At 34.1% G+C, this 25,475-nt stretch overlaps 2 protein-coding genes across 4 annotated transcripts in view; one reads left to right on the forward strand and one right to left on the reverse strand.

Moving 5' to 3' along the window:
• LOC111044873 (angiotensin-converting enzyme) overlaps window positions 1-25,475 on the forward strand; it is a 133,224-nt gene that overhangs the window by 56,435 nt on the left and 51,314 nt on the right. The window lies entirely within an intron of this gene.
• Window positions 9,343-20,327, reverse strand: LOC111044887 (repetitive proline-rich cell wall protein 2). The gene is made up of 2 exons (XM_022330142.2): window positions 20,183-20,327; window positions 9,343-10,591 (listed from the first exon to the last, which is right to left on the reverse strand). The coding sequence occupies exons 1-2, from the start codon at window positions 20,192-20,194 to the stop codon at window positions 9,626-9,628; spliced, it is 978 nt and encodes a 325-aa protein (XP_022185834.1). The 5' UTR covers window positions 20,195-20,327; the 3' UTR covers window positions 9,343-9,625.

The raw sequence follows: 25,475 nt of genomic DNA on the forward strand, positions 1-25,475 counted from the left end.
AGTTCCAAATTTCAAGTCATTCGGTTAATTGTCATACACACACATACAGACCAATACCCAAAAACCACTTTTTTGCACTCAGGGGACCTTGAAACGTATAGAAATTTACAAATTGGAGTACCTTAATTTTTTTGGAAAGCAATCTTTCCTTACCTATGGTAATAGGGCAAGGAAAGTAAAAATACAGGGGCTACTAATTTATTCCATTAGAAATAATGACATTAAACATTATCGTTTATCAGTATATAGTTAGCAAATAATATCCTGATTTATAACATTAGAGATAATGATAATGATTTTGATAGTATACATCCAATACTCTGAATGTATTCTAGGTACATTGGATTCATCTATTATCTTGAAAAGCCTCCAAAATTCACTTCACATCTTCTACAATCCATTCCATTTACGAATCTCTTGGGAAATTTGTTTATTCTCGCTTTTCCTTGTATTAGCGTCAATAGAATATAGAGGGTATAACTAGAAAATAAATCCTGTAAATAACTCTATTGATCAAAAATGGCTTTATAATAATACTTGCATTTATTTTGAAGACAATGGATTCCTAAAACTACTACTTGATAATTCACTTTGCAAAAACTAGTAGATAGAAATATAAAGAAAAATAAAAATCTCAGTACCTTTTTTGAAATATTTTATCACAACATGTTTCGGACATTACAAGTAGCCTTATACAGAAATAGTCCAGGCGCTGGCTTACATTGAGCATACATGAGAGAGGCAGAGAATTTGACTTCGGATTATTGTTAGGGGGTCTTTAGTGTATATGAAACTCGATGTCGTCACGTCCCAGGGTGGTCGACAGCTTGGGGGGGAGGGGGGTAAGTTGTAAAAAACGCGCGCTTATAAAATCGCCTGTCCTGCAGTTACTATTCATAGTACAGCTTTTAATTTTTCCTCAATATTATGTACACATAACTGGCTTTCAATGTGGTCCTGTACATTTTTGCGATAAACCGCATAGTTTTTCTGTAAAAAAATAAAATATCTCGAAAAATGTATTTTTTAATTATGGACTTTTTTTTCTCGAATATTGAAGTCATTAGCCGACTTAGAGGAAAAGGCGCCCAATAAACGTTGTAGGCCGTTTCTTCCTGAATCCAATGATTTATATAGTTTGGGGGTTACGATCATAGATGCGGTGGAGGGAGGGGTATAAGTAGCACTGTTACGCTGCGGCGCAGTCATCCCCCATGATTAATGCACGTAATTGCCTGTCTATCGCATCGCTCCTACTAGTCTATACATTCAAATTATGTATTTCAGGAACGCTATCTTATGTATTTTCGGTCGCTGAACACGATTTTTCCACTCTCAAGTCTCAATAATTGATAATTCTCATCATAATATACTAATTATGGTCAAAATTACAAACTTCATCTCATTATCATTATTTATGATTACATTGCAATGATAAACCATCTTGTAAGGAATCCTATATGTGTTTCTCAGTCGATAAAAAACTGATATTCCATTAAGAGAGAATAATTATTCGATTTAGTTCAATGATCACTTTGGAATTGCGAAAGTCAAGTAATGGAGTAAGTTAAACAAATAATATAGGCTACCCCACATAGAGCACCGTGTAACAGGAGTAAAATATTTTCTTAATATAAATTTACAGTTGAAGCACAAATAATGCCAATTACTCCCATGTGATATGACTAAATATTTTATTACAAAGGAAATACAACTCTAAAGCTGCGTTTACACCAAAGTTATTAACGAGATGTTAATATAACTTAATCTTTATAGATTCTATTACATTGAACATAACTTATCATACACATGATGGACATATGTGTTTGCCAAGTTCCGTTAATCTAATAGAGTCTATAAAGATTAAGTTATTAACATTTTGTTAATAACTTTGGTGTAAACGCAGCTTTATCAACTGATTTCTGTAACTTATATCTACGAATAGATACTTTTCATCTGGCTGAGTTTGACTGATTGTCTTGGAGTGGTACTTGAATGAAAGTGGAATGGGAGATATCTTTCTTGAATTTGAAATATTTGGAGAGAATACTGTTGGAAATCTATTGAGGGGAGATCAGTATAATTAAGGTGTGAGAGCAAGCAATCAATTCCATGAAACAACTACAAGGACTCATGAACGGTTCAAACATGAGAGATTGTCAAAGTATATTTGAAAGAAGACAGGAGCTATTTGTGGAGTTTTTTTAGAATCACAATGCAAAATCAATGACTACTTGAAATTTATGACTGATTATTGTAACATAGTTAGAATTATCTTAAATTGTATTCATGCTCATAAGGAAGGACTCTGGTATTGCTCATAGAAACTGTACGAGAAAAGATCCCATACTTTTTTCATTCAATCACACAAACTATGTTATGGAGTCTGTGTTATATCTAGAAAATATAAAAAAAGTACCCATAGAAGTAGAAAATAATTTCCAATAAGGAAACATTAACTCTATACAGTCAATAAATTGACTCTCTGTCAAATGAAACCTTGAAAATTTAATAAATGTGACAACCTATCATGCTTTGGAGCAAACCCTCATTCGATCATCCAAAACTGAGTGATTGGAATAGCTAGTTCTTCAAAGGCTTTCCTAAAATGGCTGCTACTATATAAATAAATCTTCCATCAAGATATTCTGTTCAAGTATGTTGACATCATTATGGATATCACTGGAGATTGTGAAGAAAGTCATCGAATGGAGTAAAACAAGAATAATGAGAGATGAGAATGATTTCTAGAAGCATAACCTTCTCAAGAGAACATAACATTTTTCTTCAAGACTTTGATGGACAACAGAATCTGCATAATGTTATCAATGGTCTGGAAGCAAGTGAAGAAGTGTGTGATTCTCTTTTGAACGTATAGAAAGAAATAGTTATTCGGTCTCCAACGATTTTTATCTGAACATAGTTGTGGCAAATTGTAAAAGTGTATTCTCACCTATAAAAAGAAACAGAGTTCTTTCATTCTCCACGATGCAATCAAACAAAAATCCTAGTCTTAGTTGATTCTAGAACAAAAAGATCTGATCTCTGTATTTTTACTAGGTAGCTGTTTAAAGATAATTCAGCATTGAGGTTTTAGTGCAGCATGCATTTCTACAATAACCGCAATCTCTGTCAACATCTGATGGATATTTGAAAAAAACTCTTAATCTCACTTGGCACATGAAATTGTAAGTGAAACTAGTTGTGGATTTGACTAAATCCCTAAATATCGTTGACAAATTCGCATAATTATGACATGGCTCTCCTGAATTCAACTCCTACTTCACTTTTCAAAACTTCAATACGCTGCAAGATTATGGAAACTTTGTGATGAGAAGAGTTATGAAAATTCTCAATAAAGATTGAGTGATACAGGTGGACATAGCTTTTCATGTCTATGGTCTAAAATCAAACAAAGGTAGTGAACATATTAGAAGCAGCAGAGTAAAATAATCACTCCGATAATATTACAATCGATTTTTAAATGGAAAATATTTTAATTTTAAGTTTTTGCAATGTATTGTATATGAAAAATTTTTATATTTTTCACATTTGTAAAGTTTGTTTAATGATTTTGGCAATAAAATAAATATTTCTATTTCTATATAACATAAACATAAATATTATCATTATTCTATCCTAATATATTTCTTGAAATCCAAGTTTCGTTTATTTCAAACAGTCATTCTTAGTTTCCTTGCAGAATGAGATGAAGTTTGTAATTTTGACCATAATTAGTATATTATGATGAGAATTATCAATTATTGAGACTTGAGAGTTGAAAAATCGTGTTCAGCGACCGAAAATACATAAGATAGCGTTCCTGAAATACATAATTTGAATGCAAAGACTAGTAGGAGCGATGTGATAGACAGGCCATTACGCGCATTAATCATGTTTTTCACATTTGTAAAGTTTGTTTAATGATTTTGGCAATAAAATAAATATTTCTATTTCTATATAACATAAACATAAATATTATCATTATTCTATCCTAATATATTTCTTGAAATCCAAGTTTCGTTTATTTCAAACAGTCATTTCTTAGTTTCCTTGCAGAATGAGATGAAGTTTGTAATTTTGACCATAATTAGTATATTATGATGAGAATTATCAATTATTGAGACTTGAGAGTTGAAAAATCGTGTTCAGCGACAGAAAATACATAAGATAGCGTTCCTGAAATACATAATTTGAATGCATAGACTAGTAGGAGCGATGCGATAGACAGGCCATTACGCGCATTAATCATGGGGGAGGACCGCGCCGCAGCGTAACAGTGCTACTTATACCCCTCCCACCGCCGCATCTATGATCGTAACCACCAAACTATATATATCATTGGATTCAGGAAGAAACGGCCTACAACGTTTATTGGGCGCCTTTTCCTCTAAGTCGGCTAATGACTTCAATATTCGAGAAATAACAAAAAGTCCATAATAAAAAAATACATTTTTCGAGATATTTTATTTTTTTACGGAAAAACTATGCGGTTTATCGCAAAAATGTAGAGGACCACATTGAAAGCCAGTTATGTGTAAATAATATTGAGAAAAAATTAAAAGCTGTACTATGAATAGTAACTGCAGGACAGGCGATTTTATAAGCGCGCGTTTTTTACAACTTACCCCCATCCCCCCCAAGCTGTCGACCACCCTGGGACGTGACGACTTCGAGTTTCATATACACTAAAGACCCCCTAACAATAATCCGAAGTCAAATTCTCTGCCTCTCTCATGTATGCTCAATGTAAGCCAGCGCCTGGACTAAAAAGAGATAGTAGATAAAAAATTAATAAATATAAACTATTTTTATTCAAATACTGAAAAAAGTTTTTCTACTTTAAAAATGGAACAAATATGGGATTTTTTTAAAATGAGATAGAAAGGTAGTTCTGCCTCTATTAATTCAATCCGTTAAATTGGAATAACAGGCGGAAGTTGGAGACCCAACAAGTAGAAACGATATTAATGAGGATAAGTTGCTGTTTGCAGCTACGATTTGAAGACTACAGTAGGAGGTCTAGTTAGTCTGATGTAAATAAATAGTGTGCGCTTCATCTATAGACCGTGTAGGAAAGTGAACATTGTAGTCAGATCAGCTATACACTCCAATTAAAGGAATTTTCCAGTGTAAAGGAATTGGTTTCCAGCTTACTTTCAACTTAACATGCCACTTCTTCAGATAGGAAATGATCTATTCAGCTAATATTTACTTTCAATATCCACTCTTGTTGGACGAATGGCTGTTTTTTAGTCATCACTGTCTTCCCAGATGTTTCCTTTCATGCTATAACTCATCTCCCAAGTAGTTGGGAACCCACCTAAAATAGTTGATACGCATAATATATCTTCGTCATCAGTATCCCATAGTCCAATGAAACTATGTGAGTGAGCTCCAATATTTCCGAGATAAGAAAACTTTCATTGAGAAAATCAGAGTAGTAACTTTGAAATTAAGAACCTTATCATCGTTCCGATCTCTCCTAACACAGTTCTCGTGGATCTGATAGCGTCGATAGCGTCGAAAATGTATTATATCAATTTGGTAATGTGGTTGATCCCGATGAAAATGCCCTTGCAATTGGTGGAGCTGGAGACGGGTTACAGCGGCGTTCTGAAGGACAGAATATTTCACAACAGTGACAGTAATGAGAAATAATGTGTATGAGCAGTGCATGACTCGGGATTGTATCCAGAGATGCTGGAAATCCGTCGGATTAGGAGGCTGTAGTCAGATTCGCTTTCAACTGTCAGCATTGGCTAAATGGGAACCATCAATGCTATCCAAGCATTGGTACGCTGACAGTTAGAAGTGAATCTCACCTTAGCAACAAAAAACAATGGCAATGTCTTCATGTTGCCTAGAGACTAGTGAAAGGAAATGCGAAGGCTGGAAGGCTACAGCTAATTTGAATAGTTCTGTTGCAATGTGGAGCCCTAGGTTACTTAGTTACTATAGTTTCTTACGTACTATAGTTACTAAAGTTACTAAGTTACTTAGGCTACTGCCAGGATGCTGTATCCTTTATCCTGATTGATCAGTAGTGGTTGTCAGTTTGTTGTGTACATAGGCTACCACGACTTACATACCGCCAGTTTCTTACTAACAAACTGATTAAAAATATTGTTGCACATGGGAGCGTGATTAACAGCAACTGGCGATCGATGGAAGTAAGTTGTTGGGACTTAATTATCGAGATGCTTAATTGATAGTGCTGTAGTTGCGGTCGAAGTTGAAGGGCCTTATCAAATCGGTGTTTGAATAGCTCCATATGATAATGAGAGTACGTGACTGTTTCCCTTTCAAAGAACTGAAGCTTTTTAGTCCTCAATATCTTTTAGGGCCAATTTCCGAGCTCGGGATTTAGTTAAGTTCTAGACTTTAAACAGCTGGAGACAGAAAATTGGCTTTCCGAAACGGGGCGTAGTAGTAGTTTTGATGATAATCTTCATTTTCTCATTTCTATAAGAAACATTTTTCCTTGACGAAATGAAACATTCCTAAATAATTAAAAATAGCTGAAACTTTACACTATTCACTCTTTATTTCATTTTGTGTTAAATTTTATAGTTTTTCGAAATTTAATGTAAACGTGAACTGCGACTACGCCCCCTTTCGGAAAGCCAATTTTCTGACTCCAGCTGCTTGAAGTCTAGAACTTAGCTAAATCCAGAGCTCGGAAACCGGCCCTTGGAGAATCAAGGTAAAACATATTTTGCAATATACTGTATTGGAAGCTATCTTACAAGTTGATAAGTTAAGTTGGTAATTAAGTTCTAAAAGTTCCAACGTTTTGAAAGTTCCAAGCTCTGAAAGTTCTATCAAGTTCTAACGAGCTAAAGTTCTGTATTGGAAAAAAAAACATTGACAAAGTACTTTTCTAACTGTAAGAAAATATCAATGTTATCATTGTATACTCTCCATCGAATTTTCAAAACTACAGTTACAATTCTATCTAATTTGATGTAGGTTTATTAAATTAGACGGCTTTACTTGTATCATTCAAGTATTACGCATGACTGGAAACCAAATAACCTTAGTGTATTGCAATATACAAAGATTCCCTTCATAAAATTAAGTTGAAATAATATTCACTTTTTCAGGCCGAAAAAATGTAATTAAATATTAACCATGAAGGATTTTGTTCTGAACATTTCTCAACAAAACATAACCTACCTGAAATTAATCTATTATTTTTATAAAATTTTGAGAGAACTGTTTTGTCCAGACCTAACGCTCTCTCTAATTTCAATGATGATGACATGATTTGTGATTCTATGTACTAATTGATATAACTTATTACTTTGTTGAGAGCAAGATGCATTACAGTTCGTTTTTAGATCTCTTTCGAAGTTTTTCAGTCTAGTTGTTAACATTGATCATGTTCATTCACTTCAATTAATTATTTTTGAAACGTTGAATTTTCACAATTGCAGCTCAATTTAGTTATTCAATTTGCTCAGCTATAGAATAGTCTGAATGGATAGGTCCATTAATGTTGATTAAAAAAATGAACCAGTAAAAATAATTAGATTTGATTCTTGACTTGTTTTTTCGAGTTCTCGCTTTTCCTTCCAATCAATGTTACAGTCAAAAATCGGCCTATATCGGTCTATCTGATATCCAAGCTGATTTACTTCGATTTTAAACTTATAGATGAGATAAATTTTCAAACATAGAATCAATAATTTTCTATTAGAATTGACGTTATCATGGAATGGATTTCATAATCATTAATCATTCTCCAACCAAAATTTATTGTTGTTTTTTTATTTAAGAATGTTGTGTGAATTTACAAAATATTTTGTGAACCTAATTGAGATTCAAGTTTCTCTACGAAGCGCTGCTTTCCAATCTTTTTTTTCTGCTGGACATAAAAATAATATATTTTCTCCATCACATGGGACTTCATCACTCCCATAAGAACCAATTCTATCATTTTTATTCTCAACAAATCATACATTTACTGGAAAAAAAAGTTTGAAAAAATGCCTTTTGGAGTATTCTAACTATTGTTACCGCAATTTTTACTTGTGGTATTTGATTTTTTTTCCAAACAAAAAAACTTTTCGTATAAAGCCGTACAGTAGTATTCAGTTATAAATCCGATGTATAGGATGACCATTGATGTACCTTTAATTCTTCTTCAATCTCCTTTCAATTTGTTATGAAGACTTTCAGTTTGGAAGTCATTGTTGAGATTACGCTGTGTATGTCAATTTTAATTTGTTTAATTATCAATATTTATTGGTGCTCAATGCATGTTTATAATTTTTTCCAAATTTTATAATTGCAATGAGAACTCGAAGATTAGATCTGCTTTGTACTTCTTAGCTCCTCACCCTTTGTAACTGAATACTTCATTTGAAATCTACAATTTTATAAAATTTGTGAGTAAATTAAAAGTATAATTCATCAACGATTTAAAACAAATAAGTTAGATAATTTTGAAATTCCTCATTTATCTTTTTGTTTGTCTTTATACTGTATACTGTATATTGGCAAAAATATGGATGAATTGAATATCCACTGAATTATCCACTTTCTTGCTAAGGACTACTTATATTCATGTAAATGTAGAAAAAATCAAAGTTATTTAACGTTATTTTATTTTTCACAACATGTTCCAACTTATAATGTAATTTTCAAGTGAGTGAATTTCAACTTGAAAAATACATGAAGTTAAAGTTGAAATTCACTCACTTGAAAATTACATTAAGGGTTGAAACATGTTGTAAAAAATAAAATACTGAAAAAAATACTTTGATTTTTTAATTTTTACGTGAATTGATTAGATTGATAATTCAGATCAGTATCAGCATCAGTATTATGTATTTCTTAAGTAGTACTTCTTAGACAAATTCCACTTTAAATCCTATATTTAATTTGAAATATTGAATATTGTATGTGATTCGACAAACTAGTCCTACAATGATTATAGTATTCTTGATATTTCCCGTTTTTCATTATTAAGAATTAATATTAGATTTATTGTGGCTGCCAATTCTTCCTGCTGCAATATTATACTCTATATTCACAGTACAGTATTATGTATTTTTAATAGTCCGGTTCTCAATTCCACTGATAAGGACCTTTTCATGTCAATCACTTTATTCTATATTTGTTTGAGTTTTGAAATCCTTTTATTGGAATTGTACAGCTCTGTTCAATAAACTGTCTCGTAGAGAAGTCTTAAGGATTACGATTGTTGACACTTTAATGAATAAAAAGACTTGAGCTCTAATAGTTGAAGCTCGTTCGATCACTTGTTCAGTATATGCTTTTTACACACAAACTTGAAGCTATAAGTGAGTAGGCAGGAATGGATAAAGAGAATAATTTAGTACAAAACGTAATAATTTATTTACGGAATAGTAATATAAAAATATTTTGGTTTGATATGCTGTGAGGAAGCAAGAAGCATGCTGCGACTGCTGTTGCATAGTTGTTGCTCACTCACTGTGTGGCTCACATGGCTGAGCTCACTCGATGCTAGCTCGTTGGCTAGCTGGTCTTTATGATGTTGACGCAGTTGTCATTGTTGTCAGTTGTAGCAATGACAATTACGTCAAGTAGAGTAGTGAATAGTTGAGGAGATCTGTTGAGAGTTTGGTGAGACTTCTCAATGGTAGGAGTGGCCGTAGCTGCCCTCGTAGCTGCCCTCGTAGCTGGCACCTTCGTAGCTGCTGTAGTCCTCATGGTGATGGTGCTCCTTGACTGGCACATGCACGGGCACATGGACGGGCACCTTCACTTCCACTGGGTAGGGCACTTTGACTGGCACCTTGACTGGAACCTTGACTGGGTAGGGCACTGGCTTTTCAACTGGGTAGGGGACAGGCTTCTCAACGGGCACTGGGTAGGGCTTGGGCACTGGGACTGGATAGGGCCTGTCGACGGGCACCTTCACTGGGTAGGGGATGTGCTTCTCAACTGGGTAGGGCACTGGCTTCTCAACTGGCACATGCACTGGGTAGGGCCTGTCAACTGGAACCTTCACTGGGTATGGGATGTGCTTCTCCACTGGGTAGGGCACCTTCTTCTCGACGTAGACTGGGTATGGCTTGGGGACAGGGACTGGGTATGGTCTGTCAACATGAACCTTGACTGGGTAAGGGACGTGCTTCTCAACATGGACTGGGTATGGCTGAGGGACATGGACCTTGACTGGGTAGGGCACGGGCTTCTCAACATGGACTGGGTAGGGCTTGGGAACGTGGACTGGGTAGGGCCTGTCGACGGGCACCTTGACTGGGTATGGCACTTTCTTCTCGATGTGCACTGGGTAGGGGACGGCTACTTCCTTGTTGATGACGATCGACTTGATGTGGCTGTGAGGCTCGTAGTGGTGTTCACCTCCGTAGCTCTCGTAGCCTTCATAGCCGCCTCCGTAACCACCTCCGTATCCGCCTCCGTATCCGCCTCCGTATCCGCCTCCGTAGCCGAAGCTGAACAGACCGCGCTTCTCCTGCTTCTTCTCCTCTCCGGCGTCAACCTCGACCTTCTTCTCGGCCGACTCGGCTGCCTCCTTCTTCTCCTCCTCGGCGCGAGCGAGGGCGAGCACAGCGCACAAAGCCAACACGAACAGCTACAACAAACAAATACAACAACTTCTTAATCACAGTAAAGAACCATTAGTAGATGTGTCTTCTGAGACTATATTCATCGAAATGGTTAATTGTTAATGGGTGGGGCGAAGTTAGATGATGATCATATAATATAGCTATGGTAGCAGAGTACAATAATATATAGTTAATAGATAATTAGACACAGATCATATAGATGTGGTATCTTGGTACATTATCATTGCAAAGCGATTTTGCGAATGCCGGTTGCTTTATAAGCTCGGGTATAGTAAAGAAAGTTAGATGTAAACAAGATTTCAAAGTGATTTTGAGGATTGAAAGAGGAATCAGGATTCACTCATAAGAGACTTATTTTTTTATAAGTGAATGTTAATTTATTAGGATGTTACTGTAGGTTCAATTCAATTCAATTCTTATTAGCTTATTAAGGTGGAACAAAAAACTGCTTCACGTACATTATGTGAATGAGAAAAACGTTGGTGATGTATATTCAAAGTAAGCGTTATAAAAATCCTGTTCAAACAGTACAACGTGCAAAAACTACGAAAAACTCACATAATGTAATAACAGTACGATATGTAATAAAATGCTGTATAATGTAATAATAGCTTCACTGTTCGAATCTGCCAGCCGTTAAAATCGCCTTAACATGGCGTGAACGATTACTTTCCGTTCTTCTTATTTTATTCCTTATCTTTTTCTTCCTCACCAACTACCTTCTCGAACTAATAGCTCTATCACCAACACGTCTCCTATCCTTTCACTGTGTGTTCTTGAGGCTAGAAATATATCTATATTATTTCCATCTTTTGGTGTGTATTTGAGGATTCCTTTTATCATTTCGGAACAGATTCTCGGCAGTATCCCAACTATGCAGTTGTTGTGTAAGTTATGGACAGTATGTGAATGACTGTATCATTATTTATGTCAATTCCTCAAATACTCCTATCTATTCAATGTGATCTCTGTAATTCTATATTCGTCGTATTGTAATAGAGTTATCCTATAGGGTTTCAATTGTATGTTCTTTTTCAATAGGATGATGATACTCTTACAGTTTTCGAATTCCAATTCAATATTTATATTGAATAAGAGGAGTCTCAGATAATAAAGTGATCTTCACGCCCATGTAGTCACTATGAGTCACCCATATCAGTCACTATGTAGGCTTACTTGGAACCAACGAGACCCATCATTCTATCAAGTTTGATTCAGCTATCATAGTTTGATCCTATCATTCTATCAAGTTTCATTCACCTATCATAGTTTGATCCTATCATTCTATCAAGTTTCATTCACCTATCATAGTTTGATCCTATCATTCTATCAAGTTTGATTCACCTATCATAGTTTGATCCTATCATTCTATCAAGTTTGAGACACTATGAAGGCTAGCATGGAACCAATCATTTTCAAAATGTTGCTTCCCAACGTTACGAGTAGGCCTATATCAGCACGAAATTGTTTGCTGCTTCTTCAACGGAAGGAACTCCGGTTGCAGTATTTGCTAGCGAGTTATGATGGCTGCATGTGTGTTTTATCTGTTGACGAAAGTCGTACATCATCGTCGATGCCGGGCGGCGCGGGCTTCCGACGAGGAAATTGCATAAGCGGTCGCTTGACCCCGATCCGAGTGTGTAATGTGTAACTGCGGCTATGATGCGGTGCAGTGACTGACCGACAAACGGCCACCAGTGAAATCGAATTGGCCGATTGGCGCGGAAGTGTGACTGTCACATGGCTGGAGAGCAAGTGCCTTATTTATTTGCACTCCAAAGGATTCTCAAGTGCCGTATGTATTTGGATTATGATGGGAGGGTCTCTTTTCATAAGTGCTACTGGACAGAACAAAGTAGGAGAGTAGTAGGATGCTCAAGTGTTTTCAGAAGAATATACATGGTGCTAGGTTGAGAAGAGAAATTATGTGGGGGGAAATTATAAGAAAATGTGTGAACTGAGAAAAATGACGAAAAGAGAAGAGCAGGAATTAGTTGAAAGTTATGAAGAACAAGAGGTGAAAGAATTATGAGAATAGATAGAAGATAATAAGAATATGTGGAAAGAGGTGGATAAGAGAAAGAAGCAGAAAATGGAAAGGAAAAAGGAGTAAAATATTAGAACATGAGGAGGAAGGAAAGAAGAAAAATAACCTCGAGGATCAGAAGAAAATCATGAGTAATGGAAACTAGAATAAAGTGAAGGGAAAAAGTTGAGAAGATGATGAAAAAAGCTGAATGAAGAAACAAGCAAAATAATATTTTTTTAGGAATTATTATTAGAATAGGATAAAGTAATAAATCATGGAAGATGGTGAAGAGATCTATGATGAAAGTGAAAAAAATAATGTAAATTGAGAAGTATTATGAAAAGAATTTGAAGAAGAAGAGAAAAACGATGGATTAGAGTAAGTAAAAGGAGAAAGGAATGAAGGAGTAGAAAATGGTTGGACTGACGAGAAATGAGAAGGAATATGGGAATAGAAAAGAAATAAGAGAATAATACAGAGGAGAGAGAGAAGAAAATAAGTGTGTGAAGAGATAGTATAAAGGTAATTTAGAAAAATCAACATTTTAAAGAGAGTGAAATGGTCAAGAATTGGGAAAGAACAAGAAGAATAGGAGGAAGCCGCAGACGAAAGAGGGTGAGGAGAAGGCGGAAGAAGAATGTGGCCAAGGATGTGGTGTAGTGTGGAAATGCCGGTGTCCCGCCAACAAGAAAATGAGGCGGGAAATGTGGTGGAAAACTAGGTGGGAAATTTTGCCGCGGATTTCCGGCAGTTGGCCTTCACTGACAGCTGCTGAGGATTATGGCTAATTTGAAAGAATGGGCACGATATGGAAATGTAGGGTTGATTGTGTAGGTTAGGTAACCAATACTTCATAAACAAGGCACACTTACTTATTGTTATTCAACAAATTTGATTGTTTTAGTAAAACTTCAAAAAAATAGTTATGGTTCTTTGCAGAGAACTTCAATATAATATAATATAGGTGGGTTTTCTTCACAGAATTCAATTCTCACCTATTAGTATTGCAAGGAATAATTCAAGAATCGATCAGGCCACTGTATATTATGATTCAATCATACTTTCGTAACAATGTCAAGTTAATCTTTCAGATCATAATCATCTCATACTTGAATGGTGATAACTTTAAGTAGTGAATAAGCTATGATATTATTTTGAAATGGTGAAGAAAAAATTCAAATTCAAATAATGGATGTCAGGATTTTAAAAATATTTAGTTTGAGTAGTGTAGTTTCTCAGCTCTTGACTAGGAACGGAAGATTATTCGATATTATATTAAAAAATCGTCTAATGACATGTGAAATAGTTTCCACTCAACTCAGTCTTATACTGTTGTTACTTAACATCTTGCTCTATATGGAGTAAACCGTGCCTAGCGATTGTTTCATACTGTTCTTACAAAAGCATAATAGTATTCTATTATTTTGTGTCGTAGTTCAGAATATCAATCAGCAGAAAAGCTCCCACGATAAGATCTACTCTAGTGTGTAGCCTACTAGTGGTCGGTGATAGATTTTGCGCGGGAAAAGCACTGAACAATTTGCTCCAATCGCATTGCGTCATTTTTAGCGGGAACTGTGCACATGCTAATTATTGTCTCACGGTGTTTTGAAAGAGGCGATCCCGTAACTGGGGCAAGTCTGTCCTGCTAGTGGGTGTAGGAATCGGCTGGCATTTGCCTGGCAAAATCACGAACACCGATTGCAAATGCAACTTATTGATGGACACTATTTGTTCATCTCGGCTTGCGTCACATGTGAATAGTCATTGGAAATTAGACAGATCTTGGAATCGATTGTATCCTGTTGTAATCAACGAGGATTCAGATCCGATTCCACACTATAGTACTATTTTGTGATAGCTTTCTTACTGTCTCGATAGCAGACTGACTCTAGTGTGATAACTTACTATACTCCTGAGTGTGAAGTGTGATAGAACTGAAGTATACTGTGTGGTAGCTATTTTAGAAAAACATAAATGTTCCTTGTAATTAATGTTTATAGTTAGGTGGGAGACTGGATTGGAAAAAATATTATTCTCTTATTTGATGAGCTTCAGCCCGTTTTACTGTAACCACTTCCATTGAATTCCAGTACCAGTGCAATAAAGTGCAATTCAATAGATTATTGTACTCGTGTTTTAGAGTGAAGTAAAGTTAATCAGCTCATGCCAATCAAGTACGATTATGTGCAATGCCATTTAATGCAGATTCTATTTAAAGTGGATAAGATCAAGTCAAGTTCCAGGTCATTCTAAGATCAAAATTTCAATCCTACAGCTTCAAAAGATGTTCTAAATCGTTTAAACATTCCATTTACGGATGCGTGAGATCTTTAGACCAGACGAGATGCTTCATCAAAGAAGCATTAACCCAATTCCTATTTCAAGAAGAGTAGTTTGAGCGCGGTTTGTGCGAATCGCACATTGAAGAGTGATAAAGAATGTGGATGATTGGTGCACGAGAAGGACGGATAGAACAGGTAATGTTGATGAGTGCAATGAAAAAAGAAGACCTTACAAGATCGTCAAACGTTTAGAAAGTGAACAGGTTAGGTTGAGTTTTGCAGTTTGTAAATGTAACAAATTCCATGTGATGTAATAAAACTACGCGTTCAATGTAAACAACACTCACATCAACTTAATAATTTGTCTGGTTGGTGTGTTCACTGTTCAGTAATAACTAAGTCAAATGAATCTTTTGCGTGGCTGCTGAATATATCTCTGTACCGTATATAATGAACGGTCCTACAGTCTACTACGTTTCAATGTTTTTTAGACAAATTAGATAATACCCACTTAATCTATTCATTCATCTCATCAAACCTTATGCTCTATGATGGGCACAAGATGTCTCATGCTATGAGTTTCATGCTGTAGCATGCATGCCAGGTAGTGAAAATGTTTCAATCCATGATTGAAACAAAATTATCAAAGTTTATCCATGAAAGAGTGTGAATAGAACGAGCTAAGATATGGAATGCTCTCACTGATTAAGACGTATTGTTACCGTACTTCTTCAGTAATGCAGGTCATCATATATACATTATTTTGTTATTTGTGATTCAAACAACTTGAAGGAAATACATATTAGAGAAGGCGAAAAGAAGTAATGCACAGAGCACAGTAAATCTAATTCAAACTACTTGTTCACATTTCTATCTTACGGATTATAGGTGGAATTCTGTAAACTATATCGTGATGAAATATGAACATAATTTGTTAATCTATCCAGGCAATCTAGACAGTAAGATCATTTAGCACTGAATAGAAATAAACTTAGCTTTTGAATAGAATATACAGCGAGATAAATTATGGTGCAAATGCAGTTAACATGTTATTTTGCCGGACAGTTGGGTTTTTCATACTATACTCTTCTCGAAGAGTCTGTTTCTTTCTGATGTCAACATAAGTCGCTACGTTCACCTACTCAGTCTCACAGTTTCTTTCTCTCTCTGAATTTTTTCTCTCTCACACACATTTATATCCGTTTAAACGGCAACTGTGTATACTGTATACTACCGCTCACATGAGGAATACCTGTTACATAATCTGTTATTCTGACACTTTGCTAGAGACGACGAACGCTCTTTGAAAAAAAAACTGGAACTTGGTCTGAACCGTTCGCTATTTAGCTCAGTGAGCATTACGCCGTATTGAGTAACAGGGTCGTCACTTTCGATCGTGATAAAAATAATGAAAAAATAACAGCAGCTGCCTTATTTTGCGATCGCCAAAATAGTGATTATCGTAGTGAAATGTAGGCTACTCACACCTACTCCACCTACCAGTCGTGATATGTGATATTCCGTGTATGTAGTAATAATACATGCGCTTGTTATTGGATGGTGAATTGAGGTCTACTAGTTTTTAGATGAATTGATTTAGTTGAATGATGCTTCAAGTAGTTTGGTCATTGAAGAAGTTGCTCTTGCTTGTAAGATTGTTTATTTCTTCTAATTTATGAACAGTAGTAATAATAATACATGCGCTTGTTATTGGATGGTGAATTGAGGTCTACTAGTTTTTAGATGGATTGATTTAGTTGAATGATGCTTCAAGTAGTTTGGTCATTGAAGAAGTTGCTCTTGCTTGTAAGATTGTTTATTTCTTCTAATTTATGAACAGTATCTTGAATCTTGTATGTAACTGATATGTGCATCATGGGTTTGAAAAGACATTTTTGAAAAATAATGTTGTTTTAAAGTGAGTTGAGTTTTTTAAGGGGATTTAAAATTGAAAGATTAAAATATCAAAAGAGTGTTTCTTGATGCAATACATTTTTTCAAGGAGGAATAACCTTTTCGAAGGAAGTAGAATAACGTAATATCAATATAAATTATGATTATATAAGATTTAAGATTATTTTACAATTTAAATTAAATTAAGTTATTAAAATTTGCAACGTTTTTTACAAGCTTTCAATTCAAATTTGAATTTGAATAAATATCAGGATTAGTGAAATGAAGCATCTGAAATAATTTTAATTTTAGATTACATGGATTGCTCTGGTGGTAGTTAATAATTATATTTCCTGCTTTAGCTTGATTGTTTTTGTATCTAGTAGCTTTAATAGAATCATATCTCCTCATTAAACTATTATTCCAAATTTTATTACCGACTCAAATATTAAATTAAATTGAAGTATCAATATTATTAAAGTACAATAATAATATTTGTTGCATACAAGTATCTTTGTAAGTTTAAATTTCAACAGTTTACGACCCTATCTGCAGTGTCATGATATAACATTGTGTTTGGGCTACTTCTCACTAGGTCTTCGTCTATCATTAAAACGTGAAGTGGTATCATGTATGCAACTCGAGCCCTATCTTCACCGGCGCATTTTACGACTAGAATCATTGCACTGTTTATAAGTGTCTTCTTATGTTAACAGATTATGCAATCGCGGTAATAGTAAACACTTATCGTCGCCTGATTTGCATCATTAGTGAGGAATCTATTTTTTCTAGTTCTACTTGACCGAGTCCTGACCAGATCAGGAAGAGTGATGTCGCTTAATTGGTCATAAATTGTGGTTCAAGTCTCCACTTCAAGTGGAGCATTCCTTAGCTTATTCCCTGCCGGTCTTCACGCATGCATTATTTCAACAGTCACTCGAAATTTTATCGTTTATTTACCTGATATCACGATTCTGGTTTGTTTATTTGAAAACATTGGGTCTTGTGCATAGAGAGTGCGTTGAGGAATTTTCTAATTAGTTTGAAGTCTTTGAGGATGCAATAAAGTAGGTGTCTGTAAGAGATGTCATTGGATACTCTTGATTGTTTATATTGAAACTTGTATTGTAAAAACGTACATTTGAAGGATTCTGGGCATATTCATTGGGCGTATTTCGATTGGATATTGATACACTTAGTTTCACAAAAACTTTTAAATATTCTTATTCTTCTAATTCTTTCAAATTCAGTAATTCACTATTATTCGCCTTTTTATTTTTTCTCAATCAAAGATTCACTGAATGAAAGAATTTTCTGGGTTGCCTGATGTGGAAAGTTCTATTAGCATTTTTACTCAAGATTGATTGATATTGTAATCTTCAGTTTGTAACAGAGATTTAACGGATTGAATTTCAGAAAAATGTCTTATTTAAGGTTATCATTTGGGTTTCGTTGCTCATCAAGTCTTTGATAATTGAATGAGAAATAATAGAGCACAATTATATTAGTGAGTCTGCCACAAAAACTAATCTTGATAAATTAATTAATATATACTGCCACAAAAATTTATGCACTCAGGCTGTAAAATGCACAAAATTAATTGATTTTAAAAATTAATTTTCAATCGTATCACAAAAAAAGTGAATTCTTCAATGATTAATTTTATGATGATAATTGTTTTATTCATCTTCATTTTCTTAAACTGGCCAGAAGAATATCAAAATATGATGTTACTGTTGAAATTTCCAGTTGAAGCAGCTAGGATCTGATAGCAGAATAAAAGTGAAATATCGGATGTAGTGAACTTGTGTTATGGAGATTTATGATTCAACTGAGACAGTAGTCACGGAAATCAAATGAAAAAGAAAGTGGTTAAAATATTATCAACTAATGGACAAGGACTTTCGGCTCACAGATTGAACTTCAAAGTGCAATCATATCTATATTCACGCTGATCTATAGAGGAGATTACGATTTTTTCAGTTGGCCTTACTTGGTCAATTTCACTATTACTTCAAAATCGCTTCCAAGTGACTATGCATATTTTTGCTCGGGGTAAAATTTTGGACTCTTATGAGACTGAGATGTCAAACAAATTGCATGAATTTTACATAAAATACATCAGAGAAAAGAATGAGTTAAAGCACGTCAATCTATGAAAGAAAAATTTGATGAAAGAGTAAAGGGGTCTGGACATCACTGGATCAGAATAAATGTACCGGCAGATTTTTTAATGGATGCTGTGATGAAATTTGATCATTTCATCATGCAATGTCGTCATATCATAATTCATGCAATATACAAAATGTATTTATAACAAGCCATTTAAATTTGGAAAGAGGTAATTTTATTGCATTCAGAAGATGCCCAATCAAATACATTTTATAATAGTGTGTGCTGTATAATGTGCAGTATAAAATAAATTTATTAATTTCAATTTTGAAGTTGTGACTTTAATACTTGGTTAATTGTTTAGTAATGGCACAGTGTATAATATAAACTTGGATGATTCCTACCTAAATGCATCAATTCCAGAGTTCAGATGCAAAAAAAGATGAAAACAAATTTTGAATAGGACCCACAGCTATGACAGCCAAATTCAAGGCAAAACTTTCATTCAAAACTAATCTATTTTAAAAAAGAAATAGTGCAGGAAAATCCAATGAAATCAATTTTTAAAGGTTAGTATTGTAATACTGTAATAAAATAGTGAATTTAGAAATGTTCAAGTAATGCTTCAATGTTTGAATGAATGAAATAAATAATTCCATTAGGATTATTCAAACTCGATAGATAGTAACTTCAACGCAATATGAATAGATTAAAATTGATATAGAAATATTTTAATACAAATTGACAAATTACAAGTTAATCATTCAATATTCATCAATGGAAAGTTTATCAAAATTTATATGATCTTTTGAATTTCAAGGGAATGATTTACCATGCAAAATATTTAAATTTCATCCAAATAGTAAAGGATACTATTATTTTTTCATCAGCATTGTATAATATAAAGTATCAAACAATTTCATCTATAATCTATGATCATTTCATCTGTGATTTTTTTAAATAACCTATTAGTTGACCTATTATAAAGAGATATAATACAATAATCATTATTATTATGCAGTGATAATCTATCTACTAAGCTCATGTAGCAGTATCCACAAATGACATTTGCCAAGAGGACGATTACACAAAAGAAAATTTGAACACGGCAAGTCAACCACGTGGGTATCACTGTTTTCACGGTTTTCCACTGAGCACAATTTTCACTGGGTTATCTTATCTGGTTGTTAACAGTTATTATTGGTTGTAGTTTGTAGTATACAAATGAATGTGGTTAGAAACAATGAATGTATGTAAGAGCTGTTGGTTGTACTCACCTTAGTCTTCATTGTGACTGATCTGATGCTGACTGATGCGGCCGGCCGCTTTTATACGGTTTCACTTTCCCCATTCGACAGTCGGGTCTCCCTCACCACCGATGCACCGGTCCAGCGTCGCTTAGCCTGGGCGGCCTTACCAACTTGCACCAAATCACCACCAACAGCCCTTAGCCTTACTTACTTGCCTGCCGCCATCTCAGGTTGTACACAGTTATGCTTCTCTTCTGTTAGGTTAAGTTGGATGTTTGTGCTCTCTTCTAACGTCAATAAAATTGTTCATGGATGATCCTTCACATGTTAAGTTAGGTTGGAATCTTGTGTTTTTTTCAAATTTTCAACCGTAATGTTCTTCATCAGTTGATACTCCTCCACTTATTGAAGATTTGTGCGTTTGTACAAAATTTTAAACAACAATTGTCAGTTGTCTACAAATAGTTCATCTCTTTGGTTCAGTTAAGTTAGATCTTAGTGTTTTTTCCAATATTTATTTTTCATTCGTATTTGAATCTCGTTTACTTGTTTGGTTAGGACAGACTGTCAGTGTTTTTCAAATATTCAACAAAATTATCAGTTTTCTACAAATAGCTCGTCTTTTGTGTGTGCTTTTCCAATCTTCAACTGAATTTATTATCAGTATTTGATGCCTGTTCATGTCAATCAAGATGTAGGCTCACTGTAATACTTTTTTTCTAATTATTGTGAATTCACAACGATAGCAATGTATTCTTATCACGAATTACTTGGCAAAGTTTCATACAATCTGTGGTGATTGAATGTATTTTAAAAAGTGACAATTTGTACAGGTACACACAGTGATGTTTTTCTTATGGTAGTTAAGATGTTAGTGTTTTCCAACCAATAAACGAATTGTTGATCAGCAATGAACTACCAGCTACATTGATTGATACAACTGGTATTTGAACATAAAAATACATTGCAAGACCAAATCAGCAATCAATTTCAAATTAGCACTCGAGTGTATCTCATATGCTATCTGTGCTTCAAGTGTGAATATCTCTGATGATATTACATATTTCTGCCTACATCTAATTTTCCCATTACATTTTATTTCTATGGCAATAATTCTGGATCGAATCAGCAACATATTTCTCCTTTTAGTACTCAAATAGAAATTTGAATGCTAACAGTCTTGTGAATTTCATATTTGTTTTAATCCTCCTGTCCTATTATCTATGATGTATGAATCTATTATCCAAATGTTTTTCAGCAGTTCTAGAACATCAACAATAAAATGTTCAGTATTTTAGAGCGTCAGTGAACTGATGTTGATATAGTTTATTTTGATTTCAAACATATACAGAGTGTCCCAGGAAAGGTGTAACAGCCGAAGACCATAGATGCATGGTCTTCTACATGAAATTTTCAACAAAAAATGTCTTGTATTATTTATTATATCGACCTTAGTTTTCGAGATCTATTGATTTTTTGAAAAACGTCTATAACTAGGAAACTATCAGTCAATATCTAATTCTAAGGATATGATTGGAAAGTGGAAGATATCTCCAATTAGATCCATATATGCTAATTTGTTCCTCTTTTTGAAGTTTTTGAACTTTTGATAAGCGTTAGAACAGTTTGAAATTTGGCTTTGAACTCGAAGAATATATACTCTTTTCAAGTTTGAGCGCTCATAAAAAGTTCAGAAACGTCAAACACTGGAACAATCTTATATTATTTTTGCCCAATGAGTGAGATCATATTCTGTTTCAGAAAACTAGTTTCTGTGGTGATGTACACTAATTATACACATTTTATATTGTACTAATTGTATTGGGAATTCTGTTTGGCCTTAATTCATCATCCTTTGAACATGCAGTACCTTCTGAGACTTGAAGAAAGAGCCTTTCTATTCAAATGTTGATATGAATCTCTCGTATCTCTGATAATTACATCGAGCATAGTCAATTCTGATTCCTGATACTTTTCTACTTTTCGATAATTGGAAAAAGGAGAAACGTTTCCAAAATGTCCATTTCACTGATATTGATAATATCTTTTGAAAAATCAAAATTCATTTAGTGTCAGATAACTAAACTTTTATGCATCCCCGCTTATAACGGAACATATATGATAATGTTTTTCGGAAGATCAATTTCGGGAGGAAGAAGGAAGGAATGTTTTCTAAAGAGGATGTTTAGAACATTAGTTTTTGTCACTTAAAAATAGGGAAGTGAAATTTGTCGATGGCTCTACTGATAAAATACTCCTGTATTATGTAGAATGAAATACAGTAGAGTGAACTAACTTTGAAATTCAAGCTATGTTCGATGATGTGAAATGAAATCATGCTGCACATTTTAGCCATGTAGTCATCAATAATATAGAAAGATCAATCATTCAGGTAGCAAGTACATTCTTGATTTCCTTACATTACAGCTTTCTTGCATTAGCGAATAACTTTGACATTTCCCTGAATCACTGAATCAATAATTGTCTGGAAATATTGAATATTTTACCTGTTTTCTGTCTTGAATATAGAAATAAAAAATGAATTCATATTCAACAAAAAATAATTCCGATTGATATTGAAACTCCTTCGATTGGGATATCATCGACCGAACGTAGTGAGGTCCATGTTTTAACTCGGATTTTCTTTTGTCTATCTGTATGTTACGCGATTACGGCCAAACGCGTTGATAGAATTCGATGAGATTTGGCAGGAATATTCCTTTTTCAACTGCGCGTCGATATATACACAGGTTCTTTGAAATTTTGTATTTTAAGGATAATATGAGAAGAAAAGGAATTCCTCCATACTCTGATATCACTATATATATCATCTACTTTGAAGATAGAATCAATCAGACTATAGAATTATTCATAATCAATCAGCTGACAAGTGGATTATTCATTGCATGCATATTACAGATGTCTGGCCGTGTCTATTTCTATAAGGTGGGGTTTCAATATTTTTTATGATGCGTGCCCATCCAAAGACCTTAAAGAGATATGCATCTTTAAGGTCTTTGTGCCCATCAGTATTAATATTCTCAAATTTGAAAAACAAATTTAATAGGCGATTGAAAATAAAATAAAAAATGATTTAATGAACTAAATTAATAATGATGAAGAAATTATAATATTCTTAATAGAAAAAAATAAGTTTAAAATAGTTTAAAATATTTTTATCAGATGGAAAGATCATCACGGAACTGGATAAATTATCATATGGGATAAAAATTCAAACGTGAACTGGGTTTATTAACATAGTGAGTTTTTGATCTTGGAGAAAACAAATAACAGTTTTTATGAGTAAATTATGATTCAACTGTGAATTGTGATTCAACTGAACCAACTAGACAAGGTGACATCAGATACTTGTTGATGAGAAAACTGCGTGAGGTCTACTGTTTACAGAACTACTAGTAAGTTCTATATAAAAGCCTTGATATTTCAGTATTATGTATGAATAGCTGTCACTGGAAAATAAATTTTTCTCCATTTTCTATGACCATTTTAAGACGTTGCTCACTGATGGAAAGATTTCCTCCTCATCAACGCACGGCATTAAAAAATTTCCCAACTTCTCTGATACCTTTCCTTCAAGCTCAATAAAATAGGCAATGATATTAATATTTAATTTTTATTTTTTTAATATTTATTCAATCAATCGAATTATAAAATCATCACAAATAATGGTTCTCATCGATATCAATATATATCAAGTTACAAATGACATCCCTATCCCAATCTTTCCCCTTACAGTTCTTGCTTACAATAGACCATGATGTTTACCATTACAACTCCAACTTGTCATGTAGGCCTAAAGCTCTCGCCATTAATTCCTACTAAGATTATTCCATCTATTCCATCATTGTAGCCTCTAATAGTTAGCTCCACATAAAGTATTTTCAACCTCCTATAGATCAGACAAGGTATTCTTAAGATGTTTTCATGTAATATAATATAATTTCCACAGTTTGCAACCTTTGGACGTCCGATCTTGACCTATTTCACAACAGGTCTTCTGCCGTGCCGTAATCCACCTATAAATCTATAGTATTCGGGCAGATTTTGTCGCAACATTCCTTGATGTTTTCAGATGAGCCGCCAAACAAAACTGTACACAATATTGAGAATGGAACATCGCAGAGCAACTTTCGTAAGACAGAAGTAGCACAACAACTCCAGTAGGTAGTAGCTTCAGCATCATTTTAGGAAGCGTCAACCGTAAACAGGCGACATAACACATGTAAAACAAGTCGCCGCCGAACGAAAGGGACAGCGAAGGAAAGCGAAAATGGAACAGAAAGAGAGCAGAGAAGTTGTTGTTAATAGTGACTGCAAGTCGCAGAACAGGAACAAGCAACATCGATCTTCTCAAAACGTTAATTCACTCTTCTTTCTAGATTGAGTCATATCTACTCGCAGACAGATAATAACAACCATTGTGAGAGAGAAAGACAGACCGATACCTTCGTCCACCATTCAACAAAGACAGAAGACTAACGGGTTCTACACATGCCTTATGAATTTATTATTACCTGGTCCAGAAACAATTTATCATATAAGTAGAAGATAGTCGCGCGGCTCTTAAAAATTTATTATAGTGGAAAAATGAATGGACGTAGTAAAAGTTGGGCTGAAATATTGTATTAGATTCGTAGATAACTTCGATTAGAGTGGAAATTTGAGAGCTGCTCATTTTGTGGCCCATCTGTCATACGTAATATGTGGCCAATATCCGGGTTTGATGCCTACTAAGCTGGTTGGACTTAGTTGGAAATTGCGTTATGATTCACCTGTTTTGTAATCGCCAAGTGATTGGAATACTTTCAATTGATTATTTTGTTATCTTAGATCATAGCCTAGTTGAAATTATTCAGGATTTAATTTGAATAAATTCTATTAGATTCCTTTGGCAAATTGTAATCGGATTGATTTTGCATGGTGATTAGAAAATACATTGAGACTGTCAATTTATTGACTGTTTATGGTTTTTAAAGTACCTATTAACTGTTTTACTCTATATAAAATTGAATTTATTCCAAATCCAAGATTTTGTTTCATTTCTGCCAACATGATATGAAGAGACTATAATTACGAAAAACTAATCAACGTATCATTGTAAGTTCAACCAATAATTATAGAATTTCTTGTAAATTTGAATCAATCAACATTTTAGAAGTCTATTTAAAATTCCAGAAGCCAATTTTACTTCAAATCAGCTAATAATAATCAAAGACTTCTTGTTTTTATCATCTAATTCCACTCAAGAAAGATAAGGCGTAAAAACTTCTGTCCACTGAGCTAAATCTAATTTGATAGG

Source organism: Nilaparvata lugens, chromosome 8 (genome assembly GCF_014356525.2).
Source record: "Nilaparvata lugens isolate BPH chromosome 8, ASM1435652v1, whole genome shotgun sequence".
NCBI classification, from domain to species: domain Eukaryota; kingdom Metazoa; phylum Arthropoda; class Insecta; order Hemiptera; family Delphacidae; genus Nilaparvata; species Nilaparvata lugens.